At 38.0% G+C, this 26,546-nt stretch overlaps 1 protein-coding gene across 1 annotated transcript in view; it reads right to left on the minus strand.

The window, feature by feature from the left end:
* Positions 1-26,546, minus strand: part of LOC150089752 (succinate dehydrogenase [ubiquinone] iron-sulfur subunit, mitochondrial-like) — a 162,109-nt gene that overhangs the window by 96,692 nt on the left and 38,871 nt on the right. The window contains exons 3-4 of the mRNA XM_090368781.1: positions 14,639-14,697; positions 6,718-6,803 (exon numbers count right to left, since the gene is read on the minus strand). Of these exons, the coding sequence (XP_090224907.1) occupies positions 6,718-6,803; positions 14,639-14,697 (145 nt within the window). The remainder of the gene's footprint in view (positions 1-6,717; positions 6,804-14,638; positions 14,698-26,546) is intronic.

Genomic DNA, 26,546 nt, shown 5'->3' on the forward strand with positions numbered 1-26,546 from the left:
TCTTCTAACTGCACCCGCTATTCAACCATGCAGCCAACTTTAACTACATTTTCCACACCACCTACCTGAATATGAGAATCAGCATTACCAGACATCCCAGCTTTAGTATTCACACTAACAGTACTCATTGCACTACTACCTCCACTACTTAAAACATTACTTGCTTTAATATTTTTAACTTTAGATGATTTCCCAGAAGCCTTCTTTACAGAATCAGTATTGTACAACATGGGAACTCTGGAACGAAGTTGGGGGAAAGCTCCAATCTTCTCTTCCGTCTCCCTCCTTTACCAAGCTTCTTACTATGAATTCTGTCTTCATCTATAATTTGCAACATCTATAATAGTCGGTTCAAAGCAACCGACTATTATTAACTGAGACGCAACAATATTATTAACTGAGGATAAGTTAACTACGGCAAAAACTACAATGTCAATAAATAAATCTATCAAGAATTAATGTTACAACACAAGAAAACAGTAACAATCGAGCTAGCAACCCGACCAGTCTGCAGTCGCAGAGAACTTTTGCCACACACCCAAGCACTAGTCTACAGAAAGGACAAACAGCATAGGAAGGTGAGGGTGGTTATGCTTTTAGTTAAGAAGCACATAAATATCAAAGGCACTGCATCCAGTTGACATGGGTGGATAGCGCAATGTTGAGCATTTTGTGGCTTCAGTTCTGCAAATTGCAACATCTAGAGACTAGGCATCTGTGAAGTGATCTGATTGAGGTGTTTAAGGCTTTGAATAGATAGATTGATCAAGCTCAATGCTGTTGGCACTCTTCCTTTCGCTCAGACTACACGAAGGGGCATAAATTCAAACTGAGTAACATTGTTGCAGGATATACAGTTTTTTTTTTTGTTTTTTTTTTGGCTGATGCTTTATAAGCTTGCTTTCTTGCATCATATGTCAATCCTACCACTAACAATAATAATACCTGATGGGTCTATTGACACTAACTGTGGTGAAATCAAAACTTTGAAGATAATTTTAGGTCTCATAAGAGTAATGGAGGGAGGAAAAATCAAAAAATTATTGGTTTCCACCCTAACAAAGGTGAGTCAAATAAAAGTTAAATTTTAAATGTCTAAATTTAAATTACATGCCACATGAATTACATGTGGCATGTAATTTAAATGATATGCTCCTAAAATGAATTTAATTTAAATGATATGCTCCATGTAATTTAAATGATATGCTCCTAAAATGAATTTAATTTAAATGATATGCTCCATGTAATTTAAATGATATGCTCCTAATGCTCCTAAAAACCAAATAACAAACAAACACAAGTTGCCATAATTTGAGGACCACACATGGTCCTCAAATTATGGCAACTTTCCAGCAATTGCATGAAGTAATTGGGCATCCTCCATGTCTACACTTGATTTGCAATTTTCCTGTTATTGAAAGATTAAAAAATCTGGCTGGGTGTCAGTTCACAATGAGAACAAAGTGATAGGAGCTTTCAAACAATGGTACCAACAGCAACTGAAAGATTTATCACCAGAGTAGAAAAATTCTGGTATAAAGCTGGAATAAGTGGTTTTTTTTTTTTTTAACAAAAAAGTATTACAGATACTTGGGAAGGAATAAAAAAAAAAAAAAAAAAAAAAAGACAATCAAATCCATGTAATGTTACAATTTATTTGTTTTAATTCCTTTAGTTGCACTGCTTATATATGGTAAATGTATATATTTCACTGGTTATATTATTAGTAAATGTATATTTGCTTTTATAAACAGTACTGTATATTATGACTCTCAACCACACACATTTTCCATTATCAGTACACTATATTCATGTTTACATAGGGCTGCCCCCTCATAACAGAACAGAAAGGAAAAAAAAAATATATCCACAAAAGTATTTTGATGTGAAATATTTCTCTCCAATATTATATCGTATCAATTTAGTAGTACTGACTGATATCGCCAATTTAAACAGTATGTACAGTGGCGGACAAAAAAACTGCATCACCTTTAAAAAAATTAACATCTGGTCATTTTTTTGTTGCAAAGCAAAGGTACTGCGTCACATAACGCTTCTATTGCATCAGACAGTAATTGCAAGGTATTGCATCAGTTGTTTCTATAAATAGGCGTTGGATGGTTATACACACTCATTAGTATCCTGTTTTGCAGAGGTGTAAGCATGGCTCCATATGTTCAGTTGACACCAAGAAAAAAAGTGTTGTTCAGTCCCAGGAACGGCTTTCTACACGTGCTATCACTGATAAAATAGGCTGCTACCAGTCAACAGTGTCCCAGGTGCTGAAATTAAAGTTAGAAACCGGTGATGTGAAGAGAAGACCTGGATCAGGCCGTAAGAGAGTGACTACGCCTTCCCAAGATCAATATTTGAAACGGCTATGCCTTCATAATTGCCATGCTAATGCTCCTGATCAAAAATTGGACTTTGAGATGGCCTCTGGTGTTGAAACAAGTGCACAAACTATCCAAAGACATGCAGATCACATTAGGGCTTTCGGAATGTGGTCTGCATGCCTACCGGTTCAAGAAGAAGCTTTGTTGACCCAACAAATGAGGAAAAAGAGACTTGCTTAGGCCAAAAGTGCATGTTTCATGAACAAAATGGGACATCGTAATCTTTTCTGACAAATTGAAATTCAATCTGCATGGCTCAGATTGGAGCAACAGGTCAGAAGATGAAAATCAAAGGCATACTATTCTAACTGCATAACATTGACTGTAAAGTTCCCCAACGGTCAGATGGTCTGGGGATGCATAACAAGCAAAGGGATGGGGCGAATTAAGTTTATTAATGGAATGGTGAATGCAGAAACCTACACTGCTATCTTGGAGGAGTGCCTGAAACCCGTTATTAGGGATCACCACAGACATTCAAAACTGCATTTTTCAACAGGACTTAGCACCTTGCCACACAGCAAAATTGGTACGTTTTATGCTATTTAGATTTAATGATGAGTACGTCTTCTTGCCTCACAAGGCTTAAAACATACTTACACCAATGTTTTCCCTCATTTTTCTCCCTTAAGGTGCAGTCATAACTGAGAAATGCTGGCATTGCAGTGTTGGACTGGCCAGGCAATAGCCCGTATTTAAACCCTATTGAAAATTGCAGGTACATAATGTCATCTAAAATTGTTCAGAAGAAGCCAAATTTTCCTTGGTGATTTTAAGGTTCACAACTCCAGCTGGCTTCCATTTTCTAGTCACACCGAACCAGCAGGTAGTGATGCTGAGTCTTTTGCAATTACTAATGACCTAGCACAGATTGTTCATTTACCTACAAGAATACCGGACAATCCTAATCATACAGCCAATACGCTTGATCTTTTTCTCACAAACAACCCTTCTAAGTACACAGTCGAAGTGAGAGGTCGTTTAGGCACGTCAGATCACAACTTGGTGATTGTCTCTTCTCCAATGGAACCTTTATCTCATGGCTATTCCCAACCTCGTGTTGTTTGGCATTACAAGAATGCAAAATGGGATGACCTGCAAGACTTCTTTTCTTCTTTTCCTTGGTCGGATTACTGTTTCAAAACTTCTGATGTCAACATTTGCTCAGATCGTGTCAGTGAAATTATTCTTGCAGGAATGGAATCTTTTATCCCACACTACACTTTAAAATCTCATCTTTTATCTAAACCTTGGTTTTCCAATAAATGTGCTAAGGCTGTCCAACAGAAGAATGTTGCATATCGTACATATGCAACATTCTCCTATTGGCTTGTTTCTAATTCTTCAGTTTCATTTTCTGCCTACACCAAAGCTCGCAACAATTGTAAAGCAGTTATTAATCAGTCCAAACTAGAGTTTGAACAGGCTAAGAGTAGAAAACTTGCTTCTTGCCCTAATGGTAGCCGAGCATTCTGGTCTCTTGCCAAAGCTATTGGCCGCAACTTTTTCCCATCTCTGCTCCCACTTCTGTCCAAACCAGATGGTTCTGTTGTCACTTCAGCCAAGGATAAAGCTGACCTGCTAGCATCCCATTTTTCTTCCAGCTCATGTATTAATGATCTTGGTAAAAAACCTCCCACCATTCCCAACACGCTCCATTCAATGCCTCCTGTGGTCTTCGGTCAAAAGCATTTTGATGAATCTTGATGCTCCAGGTCCTGATGGTATTTCTCCACTTGTTCTCAAAACCTGTGCTCCTGAGCTTACTCCTATTCTTTGCCGCCTTTTTTCACTTTCTTATTCTAAAGATGTTTTTCCTTCTGCTTGGAAATTTGCTCATATCCAGCCAGTTCCTAAAAAGGGTGACAAATCCCTCCCATCCAATTATCGTCCCATTGCAATTACTTCTACTCTTTCTAAAGTAATGGAGAAATCAATTAACCACCAACTCTTAAACTACCTAGAAACCTTCCGTCTGATCAACGATCGCCAGTATGGATTCCGTCAGTGTCGATCCACTGGTGATATTCTGGCTTATGTTACCCATTTATGGACTAATTCAATGGAAAGGTTCGGTGAAGCACAAGTAGTTGCTCTTGACATCTTAAAGGCTTTTGATCGTGTTTGGCATAAAGGTCTTCTAAACAAGCTTCCATCTTATGGTTTGCCAACTGTTTTTAGTAATTGGTTATCCAGTTTTCTCTCTGATCGCTCACTGAGGGTGATGGTAGATGGCTCTCTGTCTTCTAACTTCTCCACTAATGCCGGTGTCCCCCAAGGTTCAGTTCTTTCCCCCACTCTTTTCCTCTTGTATATCAATGACCTTCTTCCATTGACTGGAAATCCTATCCATAGTTTTGCCGATGATAGCACATTGCATTCAATTTTCCATTTTGAGAAACCTTGTCCTGCTCAATCAGCTTCAACTTCTCGAAAATCTGCTACCAATTCCTTAAATGCCGATCTTCAGGTAATTCTCCAGTGGGGCAAAGACAACTTGTTGATTTCAACCCTTCTAAAACTCAGTCTTGTCTTATATCCCGCAAAAAGGATTCTTCAGTTCCTATGCTTATCTTTAGTGACACTCCGACTTCTAGGCAAAATGATATATCTCTTTTGGGGATTACCCTGACTTCTAATCTCTCTTGGCACAAGCACATTACAAATATTGCTTCCTCTGCATCTAAAAAACTTGGTTTTCTCTTTCGCTCTCGGCGTTACTTTTCTTCCAAACAGCTGCTCACTCTGTATAAATCGCAAATCCACCCTGCCATGGAATATTGTTCCCACATCTGGGGTGGTGCCCCCAAAACCTCTCTCAGGCTTCTTGATTCCATTCAGAAGAGGGCAGTTAGGTTAATTAATGATTCATCTCTAACAGAGTCTCTCCACTTGCTTTCTCATAGACGCACTGTTTCTGCTGCATGCCTCTTCTACAGATACTTCCATGGGCACTGTTCTTCTGAATTGGCTTCTATAATTCCCGCTCTCTCTTTCAAACCAGTCTGAACACATGCCGCCACCAGCCAACATCCATTTACTGTCCAACTTCAAACCCACAGAACCAACTTTTCATCTTCCTCATTTATTCATTCAACTGCCGTTTTCTGGAACAACCTTCCTTCATATGTATTTCCTGAAAATTACAATTTACAGAAGTTCAAGTCCAATTTCAACAAATATCTTCTTTCGTCTTCTCAACCTGAAACCCAAGCACGGTACTAAGTACTATAGGTTCTAATACCTCTCGTGTTTGGGGTTCACATAAAAAAAAAAAAAAAAAAGTAAGATTCAGCTGCAGGAAAGCATTGTAAGGGTGTGGTACCATGAAATTGGGCAACCGTACATCCAGAAGTTGATTAACTCTATGCCAGATCGTTGCAAAGCTGTAATTGCAGCTCAAGGTGGAACAACAAAATACTGAGGAGTTATTTTGCTGATTTACAGTACATAATACTATTACGTTAATGTGTCATTTCAGTTTGTACACGTAAATGCAATAAAATGTATGTTTGGTTGTCATGATTGCCATTTGCACAATTTCTCACATTTCCATTAATTATGCATTTTACCCTTTTAGAAGATATTTATGGAATCCAATAAAAAGATCATCTAATACAGAACTATAAGTTTTTCAAATTATTTCACTTTTTCACCACTACATCACTTCCAGTTTCTACTCTCCCTTAAACTTCTCTTAGTTCAGGCACTTTGTGTATTTTTCATTTCCATTTTCACAGACACTTTATTTATTTTACAAACCACACATTTTATATATATATAAATAATTGGTAATAAATAAATAATAAATAATTACTATATAGGTATTCAAAGTGTATTAAAACATTGGCATAAAAGCAGGCCAATAAAGCCAAAAGAACCTATAAAGACTAAGATAGCCAGTGTTGGTTTACATTGATATACCCTAGAAATAAACATAATTAGCAATAAAATAAAATAAAAATATAATGATTATGCAGCTAATTATTGATGATCAGATATAATTGGTACTATTCAAGTGCCGAATTCAAGGAAAGTGAAAAATGAGGTAAAAAGTCATTATTGTGATGTTGCTACTTCACACAAAGTGAAACATTAAGAAGGCTAGTGTATTTCAAAGTTACTTTACTGGTAACCTTTATTCTGTGATAACTTCAAATGGAAAAATTTGTGACATGTTCACTAGAACGTTTTTTTTCCCTCATTTTTAATCACAGAAACCACCCTATCAATTTGATGGGGACTTTTTCAAACACCCACCCTATATATGATCAATCTAACAACAAGTATAGATAAGTAAAGATGAACAAGAATAAATTACCTTCTCGGCAGGAGCGTCGAAATGTCAAAGTAGGATCGATTTCATTTTTTATTTTTATTAGTGCATCTAATACCATAGGACCACACCTAAAATGTATAAAAAATGCATTGCATTACATCATCTTTAACATACCATGCAATAACAAGAATATTTTTATATAATTTCCATTTCGAACAGAACTTTTTTTCCATTTATGAAACTCAAGTAATTTTATATTTAGGTATTACTGCATTAGTGATGGAGATACCAGAAATAAACCTAGTTATAACTGGGAGTTAAATGATTTTATGATAACTGAGAAGAATGTGGAAGAAAAATTGTTCAAGATAAAAGTGAATATGAAACCTATAACTGACAGAATCTATCTAATTATTTAACAGAAGCAGCAGAAAAAAAGGCCAACTTTTAGCCATAATTATGAGAGATTCATTCCAGAGGAGATCTCTACGAATCAGAGATGTGTAAATGTCTCTCCATATTTATAAAGAGAAATCAAAGGAAAAATTAAGTAATTACAGACCTGCAGCCTTGACTTCAGTGCCAGGAAAAACAGTGGAGTTAATGATTAAACAAGTAATGCAAAATCAGTTTGACAGGCATGCAGATGTATATGGAAAGCACAGCACAGATTTGTTATGGGAAGATCTTGTCTGACCAATCTGACTAGCTACTATGATATATTTAACAAAGGAATGCAAAACAATAATTCTGATATCATATAGCATTAGCAAGGGGACATGATGCAAGACAGCAAGCTTATATAGCATCAGCCAAAAACACACACACACACACACACACACGCACGCACGCACGCACGCATGCGCACGCGCCTTCTCATTTCACCCATCCACTAGCTCCGAATGTTTATCTAGTTCTGCCTTGAATCTGTTTAAGCTATCAACTTCTACAATGACAGATGGAAGTTTCTTCCAGCAATTAACCACCAGCTGGCTAAAGGCAAACTTCCACACATCTATCCTACAACCGTCTTTCCTCAATTTGAATCTATGCCCTCTCAGGCAATTATTCTGAGCAAGAGGAAGAATCCCATCAGAAATGATTTGAGCATACTCAAACCATTCAAGGCTTTATACACCTCAATCAGACCACCTCGCAGGTGCCTAGTCTCCAGACACTGTAATCTGCAAAACTTAAGCCTTTGTAAGAGCAACCCTTTGTTCCATTCACTAATCTTGTTTCCCTTCTCTGTACCAATTCCAACAGCTCTACATCCTTCTTAAAATGAGGCCTCCAGACCTGTATACAGTACTCAAGGTGTGGCCTGACCATTTCCTTATACAAGGGGATAATCACCTCCTTATCACTGCTAGAAAAATTTCTGTATATCATTGACAAGACACCATGAGCTACTCTTGCAGACCATCTGCTCTGCTCAGAAAACTTCATATCTGCCTGCACAATTACCCTCAAGTCCTTTTCACTCTCTACCACTGTCAGTATAGTACCACACAGTTGATACGTTACTCTGGGGTTACTGTTTCCCATATGCAGTGCATTACATTTGTCAATGTTAAACTTCAGTTGCCACCTCTCAGCCTATCTGCTCAACTTTTCTAGATCCTGTTGCAGCAGCATGTTAATCAATAGCATCATTAACAACCCTGCCAACCTTCATACCATCTGCAAACTTGGACATTAAGCCTGATATACCATCATCAGTATCATTGATGAATACAGAAAATAACAATGGACCCAAAACTGAACCCTGGGGGGGGGGGAACTCCACTAATAACATTAGTCCACGAAGAGCAGTGTCCACTGATTACCACTCTGTCTTCTCCCACTCAACCATCCCTTTATCCATAGCAGCAATTTGCCTCCGATGCCACACTTCTCCAATTTGTGCAGCAGTCTTCCATGTGCAACAGTATCAAAAGCCTTTCTAAGATCCAAATATATGATATAAAAATTATTCTTTGCATCCAGTTACTTTGTGACTACATCATAGTGTCCAATAAAATTGGTGAGACAAGACTTCCCCTTAACAAACCCATGCTGTGTCCGAACTATAACTGAAGTCTTGTCTAGATGATCCTGCAATGCTTCTTTAACCAGTGCCTCCATTAATTTCCCTGGAACAGAAGTTAAACTAACAGGTCTGTAATTATTATTATTTTTATTAGCCATATTGTGCAAGAATCCTGAGGCTTATGCTGCACCAGTCAAAAAAAAATTCCCGAGTTACCCTGAGAGTGAGAGTGAGAGAGAGAGAGAGAGAGAGAGAGAGAGAGAGAGAGAGAGAGAGAGAGAGAAGTAGATAGGAATCACCAAGGAAGAGAAGAATGATGATATCCAGGTCAGGACCCTGGGTGTGCCAAGCCCATACTCACCAGATGTAGCCCCTGGAGTATTAACCGTGTCTTAGATCATACTTAGATTTTAGTAAAGCTTTTATACTATTCTACATGAAAGTGAGAAGAAATTGGAGAAGTTTGGCATTAGGGGAAAAGGGAGGTAATTAAGAGCACTACTCTTTTTGAACAAATATTATTGGTAGAGTCCCACAAGGCTGAGCTAGATAGTTTCATTTCAGAACAGCTAATCCTGATATAATGCGACATCTCACAATGTACATTTCAAGTTACACACGTATTTATATGACACCCTGTCTGCTATTACATGCATGAAACACATTATGTTGCATTCTTTCTCACTAGCATCATTTCAGTTATGTATGTCTATAAATGCATGCTACATATTTTGATTTATTACATATTTTGTGTATAAAAATTGACATACAATTCCTATATAATATCGGTGCAGATATACCATAGTTTACCCATAAATTTAACTACATATGTAGTGTAAAGGCATCGTTTAATTTTATCTCAATTTGGCATCTCTCATATTCTGGAACGACTTCGCAACTGTGATAGTATGTCTGCATTATCAGGGTGCCTGCCTGCCCACAGATGATGATGCCAACTAGATCTGAAACAGCCATCTGGGTGGTGGTGGTGGTACCCATGAGAATAAATAACAGTAGTCTCCTCTACTAGAGGAGCATTATTTATTTGAAGTAGTGCAATACCTGGTATCTCATTGTAAAGGGAGCTACAATATGAGATAAAATTAAAGTATGCCTTTACACTACATATGTGGTTAAATTTATGGGTAAACAATGGTATATATTATATAGTTAATTTAAACCCATATCATATTATGCCTTGTGTGCATTTAATCTTTAAATAAATTTCCTATTTATTTCAGAAGTGGTGTCACTCAGATATAAGGCATGCAGAATTTGAATATGTGGAGAACAATGTATTTTTTTTTTTTTTTTTTTTTTTTGTGTGAACCTCAAACATGAGAGGTATTAGAACCTATAGTACTTAGTACCGTGCTTGAGTTGGAGGATGAGAAGACGAAAGAAGATATTCGTTGACATTGGACTTGAACTTCTGTAGATTGTAATATTCAGGAAATACGTATGAAGGAAGGTTGTTCCAGAAAACGGCAGTTGAATGAATAAATGAGGAAGATGAAAAGTTGGTTTTGTGGGTTTGAAGTTGGACAGTAAATGGATGTTGGCTGGGGGCAGCACGTGTTCGGACTGTTTTGAAAGAGAGAGTGGGAATTATAGAAGCCAATTCAGAAGAACAGTGCCCATGGAAGTATTTGTAGAAGAGGCATGCAGCAGAAACAGTACGTCTATGAGAAAGTGCAGAGACTCTGTTAGAGATGAATCATTAATTAACCTAACTGTCCTCTTCTGAATGGAATCTGGAAGCCTGAGAGAGGTTTTGGAGGCACCACCCCAGATGTGGGAACAATATTCCATGGCAGGGCGGATTTGCGATTTATACAGAGTGAGCAGCTGTTTGGAAGAAAAGTAACGACGAGAGCGAAAGAGAAAACCAAGTTTTTTAGATGCAGAGGAAGCAATATTTGTAATGTGCTTGTGCCAAGAGAGATTAGAAGTCAGGGTAATCCCCAAAAGAGATATATCATTTTGCCTAGAAATCGTAGTGTCACTAAAGATAAGCATAGGAGCAGAAGAATCCTTTTTGCAAGATATAAGACAAGACTGAGTTTTAGAAGGGTTAAAATCAACTAAGTTGTCTTTGCCCCACTGGAGAATTACCTGAAGATCGGCATTTAAGGAACTGGTAGCAGATTTTTGAGAAGTTGGAGATGATTGAGCAGGACAAGGTTTCTCAAAATGGAAAGTGGAATGCAATGTGCTATCATCGGCAAAACTATGGATAGGATTTCCAGAAGAAGGTCATTAATATACAAGAGGAAAAGAGTGGGGGAAAGAACTGAACCTTGGAGGACACCGACATTAGTGGAGAAGTTAGAAGACAGAGAGCCATCTACCATCACCCACAGTGAGCGATCAGAGAGAAAACTGGATAACCAATTACTAAAAACAGTTGGCAAACCATAAGATGGAAGTTTAGAAGACCTTTATGCCAAACATGATCAAAAGCCTTTGAGATGTCAAGAGCAACTACTTGTGTTTCACCAAACCTTTCCATTGAATTAGTCCATAAATGGGTAACATAAGCCAGAATATCACCAGTGGATTGACACTGACGCAATCCATATTGGCGATCGTTGATCAGACGGAAGGTTTCTAGGTAGTTTAAGAGTTGGCAGTTAATTGATTTCTCCATTACCTTAGAAAGAGTAGAGGTAATTGCAATGGGACGATAATTGGATTCGAGGAATTTGTCACCCTTTTTAGGGACTGGCTGGATATGAGCAAATTTCCAAGCAGAAGGAAAAACACCTTTGGAATAAGAGAGTGAAAAAAGGCGGCAAAAATAGGAGTAAGTTCAGGAACACAGGTTTTGAGAACAAGTGGAGAAATACCATCAGGAACTGGAGCTTTCTTAGCATCAAGATTCATCAAAATCCTTCTGATATCCTTTTGATGGAAGACCACAGGAGGCATTGAATGGAGCGTGTTGGGAATGGTGGGAGGTGTTTTACCAAGATCATCAATACATGAGCTGGAAGAAAAATGGGATGCTAGCAGGTCAGCTTTATCCTTGGCTGAAGTGACAATAGAACCATCTGGTTTGGACACAGGTGGGAGCAGAGATGGGCAAAAGTTGCGGCCAATAGTTTTGGCAAGAGACCAGAATGCTCGGCTACCATTACGGCAAGAAGCAAGTTTTCGACTCTTAGCCTGTTCAAACTCTAGTTTGGACTGATTAATAACTGCTTTACAATTGTTGCTAGCTTTGGTGTAGGCAGAAAATGAAACTGAAGAATTAGAAACAAGCCAATTACGATATGCAAACTTCTTCTCTTGAACAGCCTTAGCACATTTATTGGAAAACCAAGGTTTAGATAAAGGACGAGATTTTAAAGTGGAGTGTGGGATAAAGGATTCCATTCCTGCAAGAATAATTTCACTGACACGATCTGAGCAAACGTTGACATCAGAAGTTTTGAAACAGTAATCAGACCAAGGAAAAGAAGAAAAGAAGTCTCGCAGGTCATCCCATTTTGCATTCTTGTAATGCCAAACAACACGAGGTTGAGAATAGCCATGAGATAAAGGTTCCATTGGAGAAGAGACAATCACCAATTGTGATCTGAGGTGCCTAAAGGAGCTCTCACTTCAACCGTGTACGTAGAAGGGTTGTTTGTGAGAAAAAGATCAAGCGTATTGGCTGTATGATTAGGATTGTCCGGTATTCTTGCAGGTAAATGAACAATCTGTGCAAGGTCATTAGTAATTGCAAAAGCCTCAGCATCTCGACCTGCTGGGTCGGTGTGACTAGAAAATGGAAGTCAGCTGGAGTTGTGAACATTAAAATCACCAAGGAAAATTACTTCACTGTTAGGAAACTTGGACTGGAGAAAGTCAAGTTGCAAAGAGAGGAAGTCAAAGAGCACCAAGTGATTAGTGGAGTTAGGAGAACGGTAGAGACAGCAGATGAATTTGACACAATGAGGTAGAGAGATTTTAAGCCAGAGAAGATCAAAGAGTAGATTCCAAATTGCCAAGTCTCTGACAGGGAATATCAAAACGGACATACGCACAAGTACCACCTTTGAGGCGAAAGGAATCATACAGCAATAATTTGGGCATCTGAGATGAGCAGTAGTTGAATCAACCGATAACTGAGATTCTGTCAGAAAAAGTACATGGGGTTTGGCAGACTGCAAGTGGAAATGGACATCGTTGAGATTAGAATTGAGACCACGTATATTTGTGAAATGAATTAGGAAGTGCTTGGGAAGTTTAGATCTTTTCGCAGATAAGTTTGCTCTATTAGTTTGACAGTTCATGGTGTATTCAATAGTAAGAAAAAGTGGGTGGGACATGCTGTATGAAGTAATGAAATTTTTGGATATGGCGTACACATAGTCAGAATATACCCAGATCCTTGACATAACGTGGACTCGACAATGCTCCCCGCATACACACTACTCGGACTCCCTCCAGTCACTATCTGGCAGAGTAGAGGTAGTAAGATTATACACTAGCTGATCTGGAAGCCTCCTAGAGAGTTACCAATAGGTTCGGTCCGGTGTACTAACTAGCGGCCGGCCTGTGAACACCGTTTTAGAGCTGTACCCTCGAAATGTAAGGAATATTGGATCTGGTCACAACATTCATCATAACCTCAAAAGTCATCAATCATACTGCATGATGGAAGAGATAGGGAAGGGTTGACCGGAACTTAGCTCTAGAGACTAAACATGGGTTCCACCACTTCAAGCCTCCAATAAGCAAAGTGGTGGTATTTCACCGGTTGATGAGAGTCATCTACCACCTAGTACTGCCTGGTAACATAGAGCGGTGGCGTTGCTCCATGTGGTTTGCGTGCCACACCCGCACCCCTGCTTATGTTGGTTCACACCTGTGTGGTCACCCACCATGTACTTGTGCATGGAGGTTATACCCAGGATTACTAACAGTATACAGAATAGATAAGTCATGGTGTGTTTGTTTTTATTGTGGTCTCCAGGGTTCCCCCTACATCAGGGGTGGGCAACTTTTTTCGTCAGCGGGCCGAATAAAATTTTCGTATCATGATGCGGGCCGAATGAAATTTTCGCATCATGATGCGGGCCAGAATAGATTGAACGATTTAATAAAAAAAATCAGAACCTAAAAAATGTTATATTACTTGAATTACCAAGTTATTAATGTATTTTTAAAAAAAATATCTGAATGTCCAATTATCATTGAAAATGCGGCATTCGGCATCAATTTTTCTTTTTTTTTTTAATTGGCTCATTTTATGGGCTATAAATTATATTAAATTAAAAATTGTAATAATTAGAAAAGGCATAAAACAAAATATCTCGCACCAATATTATTTTTTTCAATAAGAAGTCAAACCCAAAGGAACTTCATTCGATCGATGCTACAATAATAATTAGGAAATAACTCTTTGACGCTGCGTAGAATCACTTGGTTACTGTTGTACTGGCCACAATTCCCGATTGAACCGAATTAAGCCGAACGTTTACGGCGAGTAGTCAGGTATGGATTTTCGATATTTATGCATTTACCGAGGGGGGCCGGATTCAACATCGTCGCGGGCCGGCTGTTGCCCACCCCTGCCCTACATGCTGCTGCAGCATCTGAATAGGCACAAGGCCAAGGCTTGTTGTTTGGTTTTTAGGAGCATTAGCACTAATAAGGCCAAGGCCAGCAAGTGTATGTATGTAGGTGTGTAAGTATGCATGTAGTTACATTGAGCATTGAGTGCCCCTGGCAACATCGCAGCCAGGGGACAGAAGACACCTGGTTCCCTTCCCCCTGACTCCCAACCTTGGCCACAAGGAGACTACTTGTTAGCTGAGACTCTTACTAGGGCTACCAGGCAAGCCTGGTAGCACTTCATACAAAAAATCAAAATAACTAACTATAAAAGAAAAATTCTTTGAAAAAAACTAAATAAAAACAACTGCTCGTAAATACTCTTACGTGTTCAAATCAACCTCATAGTTCTGCATATGCGGTTTCTCTCCAGGTTTGTCAGGATCCTGTAAAATTAACAATATATTATTATACACACATTATAAAAGCTGTTTAGCATTCGCACTCTCTCTCTCTTGTGTGTGTGTGTGTGTGTTTAATTGCACATAAGCTACACTGGCTATAGTGCACCTGAAAGAGATGAATAATCAGCGGTGACCAAATCTGGTTATAGCACAGAGCTTACAATATTACAGAACTAGTTTCAAAGTGTATGACTGTTGTATAGAACAGCACTCATTTGTCACTACAGTCTGAACCTCCTAAAACTGACTGTAGTCAACACTGATGGGAGAATGAAAAAGTCTTATAGAGTAAGTAAACTTTCTGAAAAGTTTCTGCAATCCCTGCAAGTGTTCAAGCATCAAATGAGTAGCTATACACAAAGTGATCACTTTTTTTTTTTTAGGTACACCTACCCAACCCATTAATGCCCAAGGGGTCATTAGCAACCCATCTTTTAAAAATCTCTCTAGTTCAGCACCCAACTAATAGATGAATCTTACATTAATACAGAAAATTTTTCTACGTCTGTTGTAATGTTATATTTTTAGCCGTAAAGAGCACTTGCGTGTTTACAAGTGCAGCAATTCAGAGTGATTTCTGGTGTGTCCCGACATGTCTTCACAATATTACTGGTAAATTGGTTTTAGTTAATTATTTTTTATATTCGTTATACGTTTTTGTTGGAACAAAGTTGCTTACAAACATTTTTGATATTATTCTACTTTTATGTTGAATAGAATATCAACTACAATGTATTTTTTTCCTGTGGGTCATTAATGACCCTTTGGACATATGTAATGATTTTCCCTGACAAATAAATATACTTTGTTTTTTAGAAAGAAACCACTGTGTACTGCTGAATTATTGGAAGAAATCATAAATTTTGACTTAGAAAATGATACAGTAGTGCCTGATGGTATCTATATTACTCCTCTGGAAAATGGTGAGAATACTGCCAGCGATTCCAGTGATGAAGAAGATTATGACCCAAACCATTTAAGTAGCAGACAGTTACAGGCAGAGGACGAATTTGTTTTCAAAGGAGTCAAAATTAAGAATTTTAGAGATTGAAGAAGAAAGTGAAGAGTTAGATGCAGAAAACGTTATGTCAGCAGAAAAAGTAAACAATTCTCGTCTATCCAATATTCAAGAAACTAAAGAAATCTTCCCAAATAAAGGAATTGCCTAAAAAAAAAAAAGGTAAAAAATTGGCAAATTTCAATGGGCAAATGGTGATCTTAGTCTTGTTATTCCCAAAACTGGCTGGAAGGGTACTATGCCATCGCCTTTAACGTTATCAAAATAAAGTCAGGAAAAAGAAAGAAAGTTGAGCTTTTTATGAACAAGTACTTAGTTGAAGAACTTGTAAAATACAGTATATGGTCATGTATGCTAGCCAAAAAAATGTAGCTGGATTTGAATTATCAACAAACAAGTTGTATGTGTTCATTGGTATTCTTTTTCTCAGCGATTATGTTCCTTTACCTCACAGAAGAATGTTTTGAGAAGGAAGTGAAGATGTACACAATGTTTTAGTTTCAGGAACAATGCACGTAAGAGGATTGAAGAAATCTATAGGTATTTTCATGCAGCGGATAACAACTCAGCTCAGGGTGACAAAATGGCCTAACCATGCCCTATTATGGTTATTCTCAACCAAAAATTTATTCAATATGCTCCAATCCAACCCAATATGTCTATCGATGAATCAATGATCCCCTATTTTGGTAAACATGGCTGTAAACAGTTCATCCAAAGTAAGCCAATTCGTTTTGGTTACAAAGCCTGGGTCATGAGCACCAAGCCAGGATATTGGGTACTGTTCGATGTATATCAGGGAAGACAAGCAAAAGGTATAACTGCTACTCATGGTCTAGGTGAAGCTGTTGTGCTAAACTTTGCTGAAGTTTTGCAAAGAAATTATCCTGATATTCGATTCTCATTATATTTCGACATTTTTTTTTTTACATCGGCCAGGTTGATTTATGATCTTATAATAAAAAAAACCTGGGTGCAACAGGAACAGTATGAGAGAACAGAATGGTTTAAAAGATACAAACAAATGAAATTAGGGAAGAGAGGGAACATGGATAGTGCAATTGATAAAGAAAAGAACATAATAGGTGTAAAATGGAAAGATAATAGTGTTGTGACTGTTATGTCAAATGAACATGGCATTCAGCCTATTCAAAAATGCAAGAGATTTTCCTTGAAGGACAAAATGAAAATAGATGTACCTCAACCCAATGCTATAAAGATGTACAATACAAACATGGGTGGTGTCAATCAAATGGACAATCATATTTCTAACTACAGAATATCTATGAGGGAAAAAATGGTAAACGTCCATACTATACTGGATGATAGATCTTTGTGTTACCAACGCTAGCCAGTTAGCACAAGCTTATGGATACGAGAAGGATAACCTATATTTCCGAAGGGAAATTGCACAGTTGCTTTTAAAAAAGTACGGAACCAAACTAAAGATGCCTGGTCCAAAGCAAGCATCAATATCTTGTACATCTGAAAAACATCACCTTATTATCTGCCAACAACCAAGATGATGTGCTCTCTTTGCAAAAACAAAACAAAAGCGTGAAGACTGCCAGGTTCCCCTTCATAACAAAAGTTTCGATACGTTTCATAAAATGTAGTTACCTGTTTTTAAGAAATAAATGATTTTCTTTTTACTATAATAGGTGTCTCAGTGCCCAAGGGGCCACTAGCAACCCACCTTCTAACTCATAAACTACAAGTGTAAGATTTTTTTAATAATTTTTTTACTATTTTTAGGTCAATTTGAACACACCATTATTTTTTTTTCACAAATCCTAAAGGTTTTATAATTCTGGGCATTAATGGGCTAATAGCAAGTAAGTCCCACTTAAACCTCACAGAACAGCCTGGATTCATAGTGACATGGGCTAAACAAGGTTTCAAAAGCAAGCCACAGGGATGCTGGTCCATGCTGACTTGACTATTTCCCCACAGTTGTTGCAAATTGAATAAGAATACAGATTGGATTACAGATAATTTCCTGTTGGAAAAACCCATTCACAGATGTATACACTGCATCTGATTGGAAACAATTTCCAGAATCTGTGACATTCATATGTTGTTCCAATGGTATCAAGGAGGAAGGAGGGGGGGAGGGTCCAAAGTGCACCACAAAAACATTCCCAATACCATTACATCACAAAGCATGCATTACTGTCACCTGACAGAGTGGGCTCATAGAATCATTCTGTCTCTGCCATATTCTGGAACACCAATCAGAAACAGCAGGAACTGGGATTTATGAGACCAAACAATGTTTTTCCAATCCTCCACTGTCCCAACATTGGTATTCCTGAGCACACTGTAACCATACATTTTGGTTTTTTATTTGCTAACAGAGTGCAATCCAGTTCAGCTGTTCGTTGCAATACCCCATCCGTGAAAGGTACGATGAACTGTATATTCTTAAATGCCTCTTTGGTTACAATTATTTTACTAGGTTATTATTTGACTGACTGTTACTCCGCACAATCCTTATCAGCCTCCATTGGCCTCTCACATCAATGAGCTATTTCTGAATATGGAATTGCTGTTGGCTGGATGTTATCTGGTTATTGGGGAAATCTCGATACGCTCAAGACACAGTATTACATGAAAATCCCAGTAAGTTTACAGTTTGAGATACCTGTACTAGTCTATCTGGCACCAACTACCATGCCAGGTCACTCAAATATTTTATCTTACCTATTCTTCACTAATTTGTATATGTGATGCCATTACTGAAGGAGTACTCCATTTTATGAAAATGGGTAGGTGCACCTTCCCATTTATTATAGGTACACTTTCACTTGGTGAAAGTGTACCTATAATAGAGCTACAAACACTAAACACCATTTTAGCATTTCTTGCACATGATGCAAGAAAGCAAGCTTATACAGCATCAGCCAAAAAAAAAAAAAAAAAAAAAAAAAGCCCTTCCCAATTCACTGATTCATTCATTCCAAATATTTGTCTAATTCTGTCTTTAATTTATTTAAGCTATCAACTTCTACAACAACAAATGGAAGTTTGTTCCTGAAATCCACTACCCACTGGCTAAAGGCAAAGTTCCACAGATCTATTCTACAACTGTCTTTCCACAGTTTGAATCTAGGCCTCCTCAAGGGTTGTAATCTGAGCAAGAATCTCATCAGCACTGAGCCTGCTCAATCCATTCAAGGCCTTCTACACCTCAATCAGATCGCCTCGCAGGCGCTTAAGTCTCCAGAAGCTGCAATTTCCAGAACTTAAGCCTTTCTTCATAAGAGCACCCCTTTGTTCCCTTCACCAAGATTGTTGCCCTTCTCTCTACTCATTCTAGCAACTCTACATCCTTCCTAAAATGAGGCTTCCAGACCTGTACGCAGTACTGAAGGTGTGGCATGACCATTGCCTTATACAATGGGACAATCATATCCTTATCCCTGCTCGCAAAATTCCAGTATATAATTGACAAGACCCTATGACCTACTCTGGCAGCCTGTCTGCACTGCTCAGAAAACTTCATATCTGACTGCACAATTACCCCTACGTCTCTTTTATTCTCCACTACCCTGAGTGTAACACCACATAGTTGATACATTTCTCTGGAGTTACTGCTACCCCATATGCAGTAATTTGCATTTGTCAATGTTAAACTTCAGTTGCCACTTCTCAGCCCATCTACCAAACTTTTCTAGATCTTGCTGCAGCAGCATACTGGCATTACTGTTATTAACCACCCTGCCAACCTTTGTATCATCTGCAAACTTTGACATTAAGTTTGATATACTTTCATCAATATCATTGATAAATATACAAAACAACAATTGCAGCTCCAGAAGCTGCAATTTCCAGAACTCTGGCCCAACACCGAACCCTGAGGGACACCGCTAATAACATTAGTCCACATAGAGCAGTAACCACTGATTACCACTGTCTTTTCCCACCCAACCATTCTTTTATCCATTGTAGCAACTTGCCCTTAATGCCATACTGCCCCAATTTGTACAAGTCTTCCATGTGCAACAGTATCAAAAGCTTTCCTGAAATCCAAGTATATGATATCAAAATTATTTTTTGCCTCCAGTTCCTTTGTGACCACATCATAGTATCCAATCAAATTGGTCAGACAAGACTTACCCTTGACAAACCCATGCTGTGTCTGAATTATTACTGCTGTCTTGTCTAGATGATCCTGCAATGCTTCTTTAACCAGTGACTCTATTATTTTCCCTGGAACAGAAGCCAAACTAACAGGTCTGTCATTACTCATGTCACCCTTTGTCCCCCTTTGTGAATTGGAGATACATTTGCACATCGCCAATCTGTGGGGATTCTTCCGAGTCCAAAGATGCTCTCATAATTATGGCTAAGGGTTTGCTTATTTCCTTTGCCACCTCCTTTAACATAACTGGATCCCATCTACCCCAGGTGCCTTTCTTGTGTTTAACTTTAACAATTTCTCCTCCACTTTGCTCTCACCTATTACAAAATCATTTAATTCCCTGTTAGAATTTGATAAACTTCTGGCCTCTCCTCCTTGAATAACTCCTCTTGTGTGAATGTAGATGCAAAATACTCTTTTAGTTTCGGCAGCTATCTGAGAATGATCATCTACAGTCAAACCATTGATATCACATGGACCAATCTGATTCATCCCCTTCCTTTTAGAGTTTATATAAGTGAAAAAGTCTTTGCTGTTTTTCTTTACATCATTTGCCAAAGATTTTTCATAATCTGCCTTCACTTGCCTAACCTCATTTATGACTTGATTACACACTAGCTTGTATCTACCATAGGCTTCTGTGTCACCTGACAATTTATGTGCACCCTATGCATTTTTCTTCTCTGCCACAAGTCTCAGTTAATCTGACATCCATTTGGGCCTAAACCTTAAACAAGATTTCTTGGTTGGTATGAAAAGCCTAGTAGCTTCCAAAATTATTCCTTGAATACATCCCATTTAGAATTTGCTGATGATAACATCATCAGTTGGTCCCACAATATAGAACCTAAAAAATATCTGTGACCACTGTAGTTGCCTTTACAAAAACTCTTCCCTTTACCCTTGATGGTAGTTACATCTTCAATAAATCCCACATCAGCACACTGTGATCTCTGCCACCTAGTGGTTCTTTTATCTGAAAATTCTTAATGCATGAATAATCACTTCTGATAATCAGATCAAGAGTGTTACTCCCTCTTGTTGTCTCTCTAACATGCTGCTGTAGAAAATAATCATCCAATAAATCCACAAAAGCCTTGTTAGTGTGCAAGTGACCAACCCACAAGTTCCAGGCTATATCTGGGAAGTTAAAATCCTCCATTATGACTGATTTACTGGCCCACTATTTTTCTGTATAATTGTTCATTACACTCATCAGATTCATTAGGCCTATAACAAACTCCTACCCTCATTTTTGCTTTCCCAGTGCTTAGGTTACACCAAACTGACATTTTCCTTAGATTTTACGTGTTTCTTAACTAACAGCATAACCCCTCCTCCCTTCCTATCCTGTCTATCCTTTCTGTACACATTGTACTTCCAAAATTCCAATTCTGCATCCCTTATATCTGAGTGGCACCATATCTCTGATATCCCAACAATATCCACCTTGGATGTCTTAACCAGCACTTCAAATTCGTCAAATTAATTTACTATACTACTAGCATTGGTGTACATGCAAGTATACATGCATCTGTTCTTACTCTTAGTTACTCTAACACAGCCCATGTATTTATTTGTTTCATGACCCCAGCAGTTCCTGAAACTAGCAACTTGCTTTCCAGGCTGCTGCTCATTCAAATATAAGCAATGCAAGAATCATTTCTACCTCTGACTGCGGCTACTGTTAATCTATTAGTCTGTGAATCTCCCCAAGCTAGAAGTTTTCCGACCCACCTAACATTGCCTTGATAGCAGCATCAGCAAATATTATTGCACTCCTTCTATTTAAGTGTATCCCATCCCTGTAGAAGTAATCTCTCCTGTTAACAAGCACAGACCAAGCTGAGAAAAATTTTACACCATGATCCCTGCACAATCTCTCCAGAGCCAAATTGGTTGACAAGGTCCATATACTCCCTCCTATCGTGTCTGGGCAGGGTTGCAGGCAGTTTCAAATTTAACCCTAACTTGCGACTTTTTTTCAGCATTGAAAATATTTAGAACAGCTTGTTCTACAAATTTTTGAATACAAATTTTTGAATAAAATATTTATTTATTTACATGTCACTCTGATATATCCATCAGGCTAAAATTACATTTTATGATTATATTTTGATACATCTTATGGTATTTTTATATATATATTTTTATATATATTTATACATATATCTTAATATATATATATATATATATATATATATATATATATATATACACACACACACACACACACAAGGGGGTATCAAAACGTTCGTACCCTGACCTAGATAAAACATCAGTAGGAAGGTGCTATATTTAATATAAGTTGTCTACATATTCAATAACTAACATATGAAATTTCATTCCCATAGATGATCATACACCAGAAGTGGAGCCCGGAATCTGAGGAAGGACGCTATGGTTGAAAAGGTGGAATAACAAGCAGTGATCAAGTTCCTGCATTTGCAGGGCAAGAAAGCTCAGGAAATTGACGAAGAAATGAAAGCTATGTATGGGCAGAATTGTCCATCCTATGACACTGTAAAAAAAAGTGGAAACAGGAGTTCCAGTGCGGTCGTACAAGTGTCTGAAAAGCCAAGAGAAGGAAGGCCATCAACATCTACAGACAGTGAGACAGTTGTAATGGTTGAGCAGCTGGTGCTGAGTGACAGATATGTGACAATTCATTTCATCGCAAATGCAGTAGGAATTATTTATGGGTCTGCCCACAGTATTTCACATGTCTAAGGTTTATGCATGATGGGTTCAAACATTACTGATGCCTTTGCAGAAGCAATGTCGAATGCAACGTTCTTGCCAACTGTTGGATTTCTGTGAGGCTTCGAACTACTGCAGCACCCACTCTATTCTCCTGACCTAGCACAGTCAGACTTCTTGTTTCAAGAAATGAAGAAACCATTGCGTGGATGCCACATTGATTCGTCTCAGGAAGTCATCAATGAAGTGGAATCGTGGTTTCAGGCAAAAAGTACAGACTTCTATGATCAAGCATTAAACAACTGATTCATAGATGGGAGAAATGTGTTATTATACATGGAGAGTACATCATCATCATCAGCCATTTTCAATCCACTGCAGGATGAAGGCCTCTCCAGCAACTTTCCAGTTCCTTCTGTTTTGAGCACTGGCCATCCATTTACTACTCAAAAACTCATGAATTTCATCTATCCATCTCCGCCTTTGTCTTCCAGGTTTTCTTCTAGCTCCTCTTGGGTACCATTCTGTTATTTTCTTAGTCCATCTGTCATCATGTCTTCTAGCTATGTGTCCTGCCCAAGACCATTTTAGTTCTTTAGTTTTGATAAGAATGTCCTTTACTTGAGTTTGCTGCCTAATCCATGTGTTTCTCTTCTTATCTAACAGTCTAATTCCCAATATAATTCGTTCCATTCTTCGCTGTGTAGTTCTTAGCTTCTCTTCCATTCTTTTGGTGAGTGCCCAAGTTCCACTTCCATAAGTCATGGTGGGGAGTATACATTGATTCATTATTTTACGTTTCAGACAAACTGGGATATTGCTCTTCAGTATGTGACTATATTTCCTGAATGCTATCCATCCAAAATTTATTCTTCTCTTGACTTCCAGCCATTTATCATTATTACAGCTAATAACTTGTCCCAGATAAGTATATGACTCCACCTTTTCAATTACTGCTCCTTCAATCATTATTTCCCTTTCCGTGGCATACCTGTTCATCATTACTTTTGTTTTAGCCATATTCATCTTTAGTCCAAAATCCTTACTAACTGTACATAACTGATTAAGATTTTCCTCTAATTCTTTGGGATCGTGGCTTATGACTACAATGTCATCTGCAAATCGTAAATGGTTTAGGTACTCTCCGTTCACATTGACTCCTTTCTGCGACCAGTCTAATCTTCTGAAAGCTTCCTCAAGGGCAGCAGTAAACAGCTTCGGAGATATTGTGTCTCCTTGTCGAACTCCTTTCTCGATTTTAAATTTCCTACTGTCTTTGTCTAGTCTAATAAAGGATGTAGCACTCTCATATATTTTCTTCAAAATCATAATATATGGAGTATCTATGCCTTGTCTTTCCAGTGCCCAAAACATTGCCTTATGCTGTATGGAGTCAAATGCCTTTTCATAATCCACAAATGCCAGGCATAATGGTGTTTTATATTCATTTGCTTTCTCCATTAGTTGTGATATTACGTGAAGGTGATCCATAGTTGAGAATCCTGTCCTAAAGCCAGCTTGCTCTTTTGGTTGATTCTCATCAAGTATTCTTTCTAATCTGTTAGTAATGACCCTTGTGAACAACTTGTAGATATGGGATAACAAGCTAATTGGTCTATAATTTCCAATTTCTGATTTATCTCCTTTCTTATGCAGCAAAACTATGACTGCATTATTCCACTGCTTAGGCATCACACCTTTTCTAATGCACTTTGTGAAGAGCCTTGCCAGTTTTTGTGTTATGTCTCTTCCTCCCAATTTTAACAACTCTACAGTAACTTCATCTTCCCCCGGGGCTTTCTGATTCTTCATTTTCTTCAATGCATGTTCTACCTCATCAGGAAGAATATCGGGTATGTCGTATGTGTTGCTACTTTGCAATCCATCTTCCCCACTGCTGGTATCATTCCCTCGCTCCTTGTATAATTCTCTATAGTAGTCTTCTGCTATTTGAATTATGCCTTCTCTGCTGTTTATAAGTACACCATCGCTATTCTTCAGTTTCAGTATCATTTGTCTTTCTGTATTACTGCTCATGGCTGCTGATTTCAATCCTTTGTTTTCCCTTAATGCTTGTTCTACTTTTCTTGTGTTAAATCTTCTTATGTCCTCTCTGAGTCTCTTTCTAATGGCTTTGCATAACTCAGTATACTCAATTTTCTCCCTGTCAGTGTTTTTCTTGCTCTTCATTTGTCGTCTTTGGTTCATCATGACAAGATTTTGGATTTCTGTTTCCCTATAGGTTTCTTGGGCTTTATCACTTTCAGAAAGTTGTAATATTCCTCGTCGATATCTTGGTCCTGAGCAGTCTGCAGAAGCTCAAACTTGTTCTTAAGTTCCAGTACATACTGCTTTTTCTCCTCCTCTGTTATCTCAAAGACCTTTGTATTATTTACTCGAGTCAGTTTTTTCCTTTCCTTTCCTACATCTATATCAAGTGTACATCTTACCATTCTATGATCACTTCCAACATTTACCTTATTCAGGACGGTAACATCATTCACACTATATCTTCTGTTAGTGAGGATGAAGTCGATTTCATTAGTTGTTAATCCATTTGGACTCTTCCATGTCCACTTTCTGTTCACCCTTTTCTTGAAAAAAGTGTTCATTACTGACATTCCTTGAGATTCTGCAAATTCCACAAGTCTTTCACCTCTTTTATTTCTTTCACCAATTCCAAAATTTCCTATAGTTCCTCTTTCTGCGCTGTTTTGCCTTTTTCCAACCTTAGCATTGAAATCCCCCATAATAATAGTGTAGTGGGTTTTCTGCTCATCTAGAAGACTCTCAATTTCAGTGTACATTTCTTCAACCTCTTCATCATCATGGCTCGATGTCGGTGCATAAATCATTATAATCTTTAGCTTGTACCTCTTAGAAATCTTGAGTATTAGTCTTGACACCCTTGGTGATGTACTTTTGAATTCCAAAATGTTGTTTTTAAAATCTTTATGGAGCAGAAACCCAACTCCACCTTCACTCCTTTCACTGTTTCCATTGGTGTACAGCAGATTTCCACTTGATAAACTTATAAGTGATTCATTTCTTCTTCTTGTTTCAGCCAAACCGATGATATTCCAATTTACATTTTCTAATTCCTTTTCCAGCTCTAATATCCTGTCTTCACCGATGAGTGATCGTACGTTATAACAGGCCAAGTTCAATTTCCGTGCATGGCAGCCTGGTCGTACCCAGAGATTCTTAGCACCCTCTGCTTCCACTCTGATCCTCTTGCTGCCGTAAGAGGGAGAGTGAAAGCTGCTGGGGACTGAGGGCCATTTGTATTGTTGTGCTCTCATTGCTGGAGAGTACATAGAAAAGTATTAAAGTTCGTGTGAAGTTCACCTTTCTAAGGCTATTATTTGTAGGTAAGGGTACAAACTTTTTGATACCCCCCCCTCATATATTAGTTTTTATTTGATAGTATGAACCAGGGCTGTAATGCTCAATAAGTTCTACGTTGATATCAATATTTGCAAAAGAATAAGAGAAGTTTACCTCAATATGATATGTAGAATCCTTTTGTATAATACTCTCCAGAAATTAAATTGAAAACAATTTTTTAAAAAAAATCGAAAATCTTACATTACAGTAAGAAATAATTAACGATAATTAAAAATCAAATGAACACAATTAAAAATCAATTTTAATGAAATTAAAAATTAAGTAAAAAATTAATTTAACAAAAAAAATGCAAAACAATTTTCCTTCCTCGAGGTAGTAAATTATAATTTAATCCTTTCGATACAAGTGAAATCTGGTCCTGCGATAGCATATACCAGGAAAGATTTTTAACCTGTTGATATGCAAGTTCGTTCAATGTTGGGCGAGGGAGTGTTTGCAAACTAGCTGAAGTATTCTGTGGTAGACCGCTGTGTGTATGTGGTGGGGGGGGGGTCATCAGACAACTCATATGCATTTGGTTGCAAGCTCGCGACAATGTGTTAGAACTCGTATGAACGTGTC

The sequence above is a fragment of the Mastigoproctus giganteus genome, chromosome 2 (genome assembly GCF_048544385.1).
Source record: "Mastigoproctus giganteus isolate SK-2022 chromosome 2, ASM4854438v1, whole genome shotgun sequence".
NCBI lineage: Eukaryota > Metazoa > Arthropoda > Arachnida > Uropygi > Thelyphonidae > Mastigoproctus > Mastigoproctus giganteus.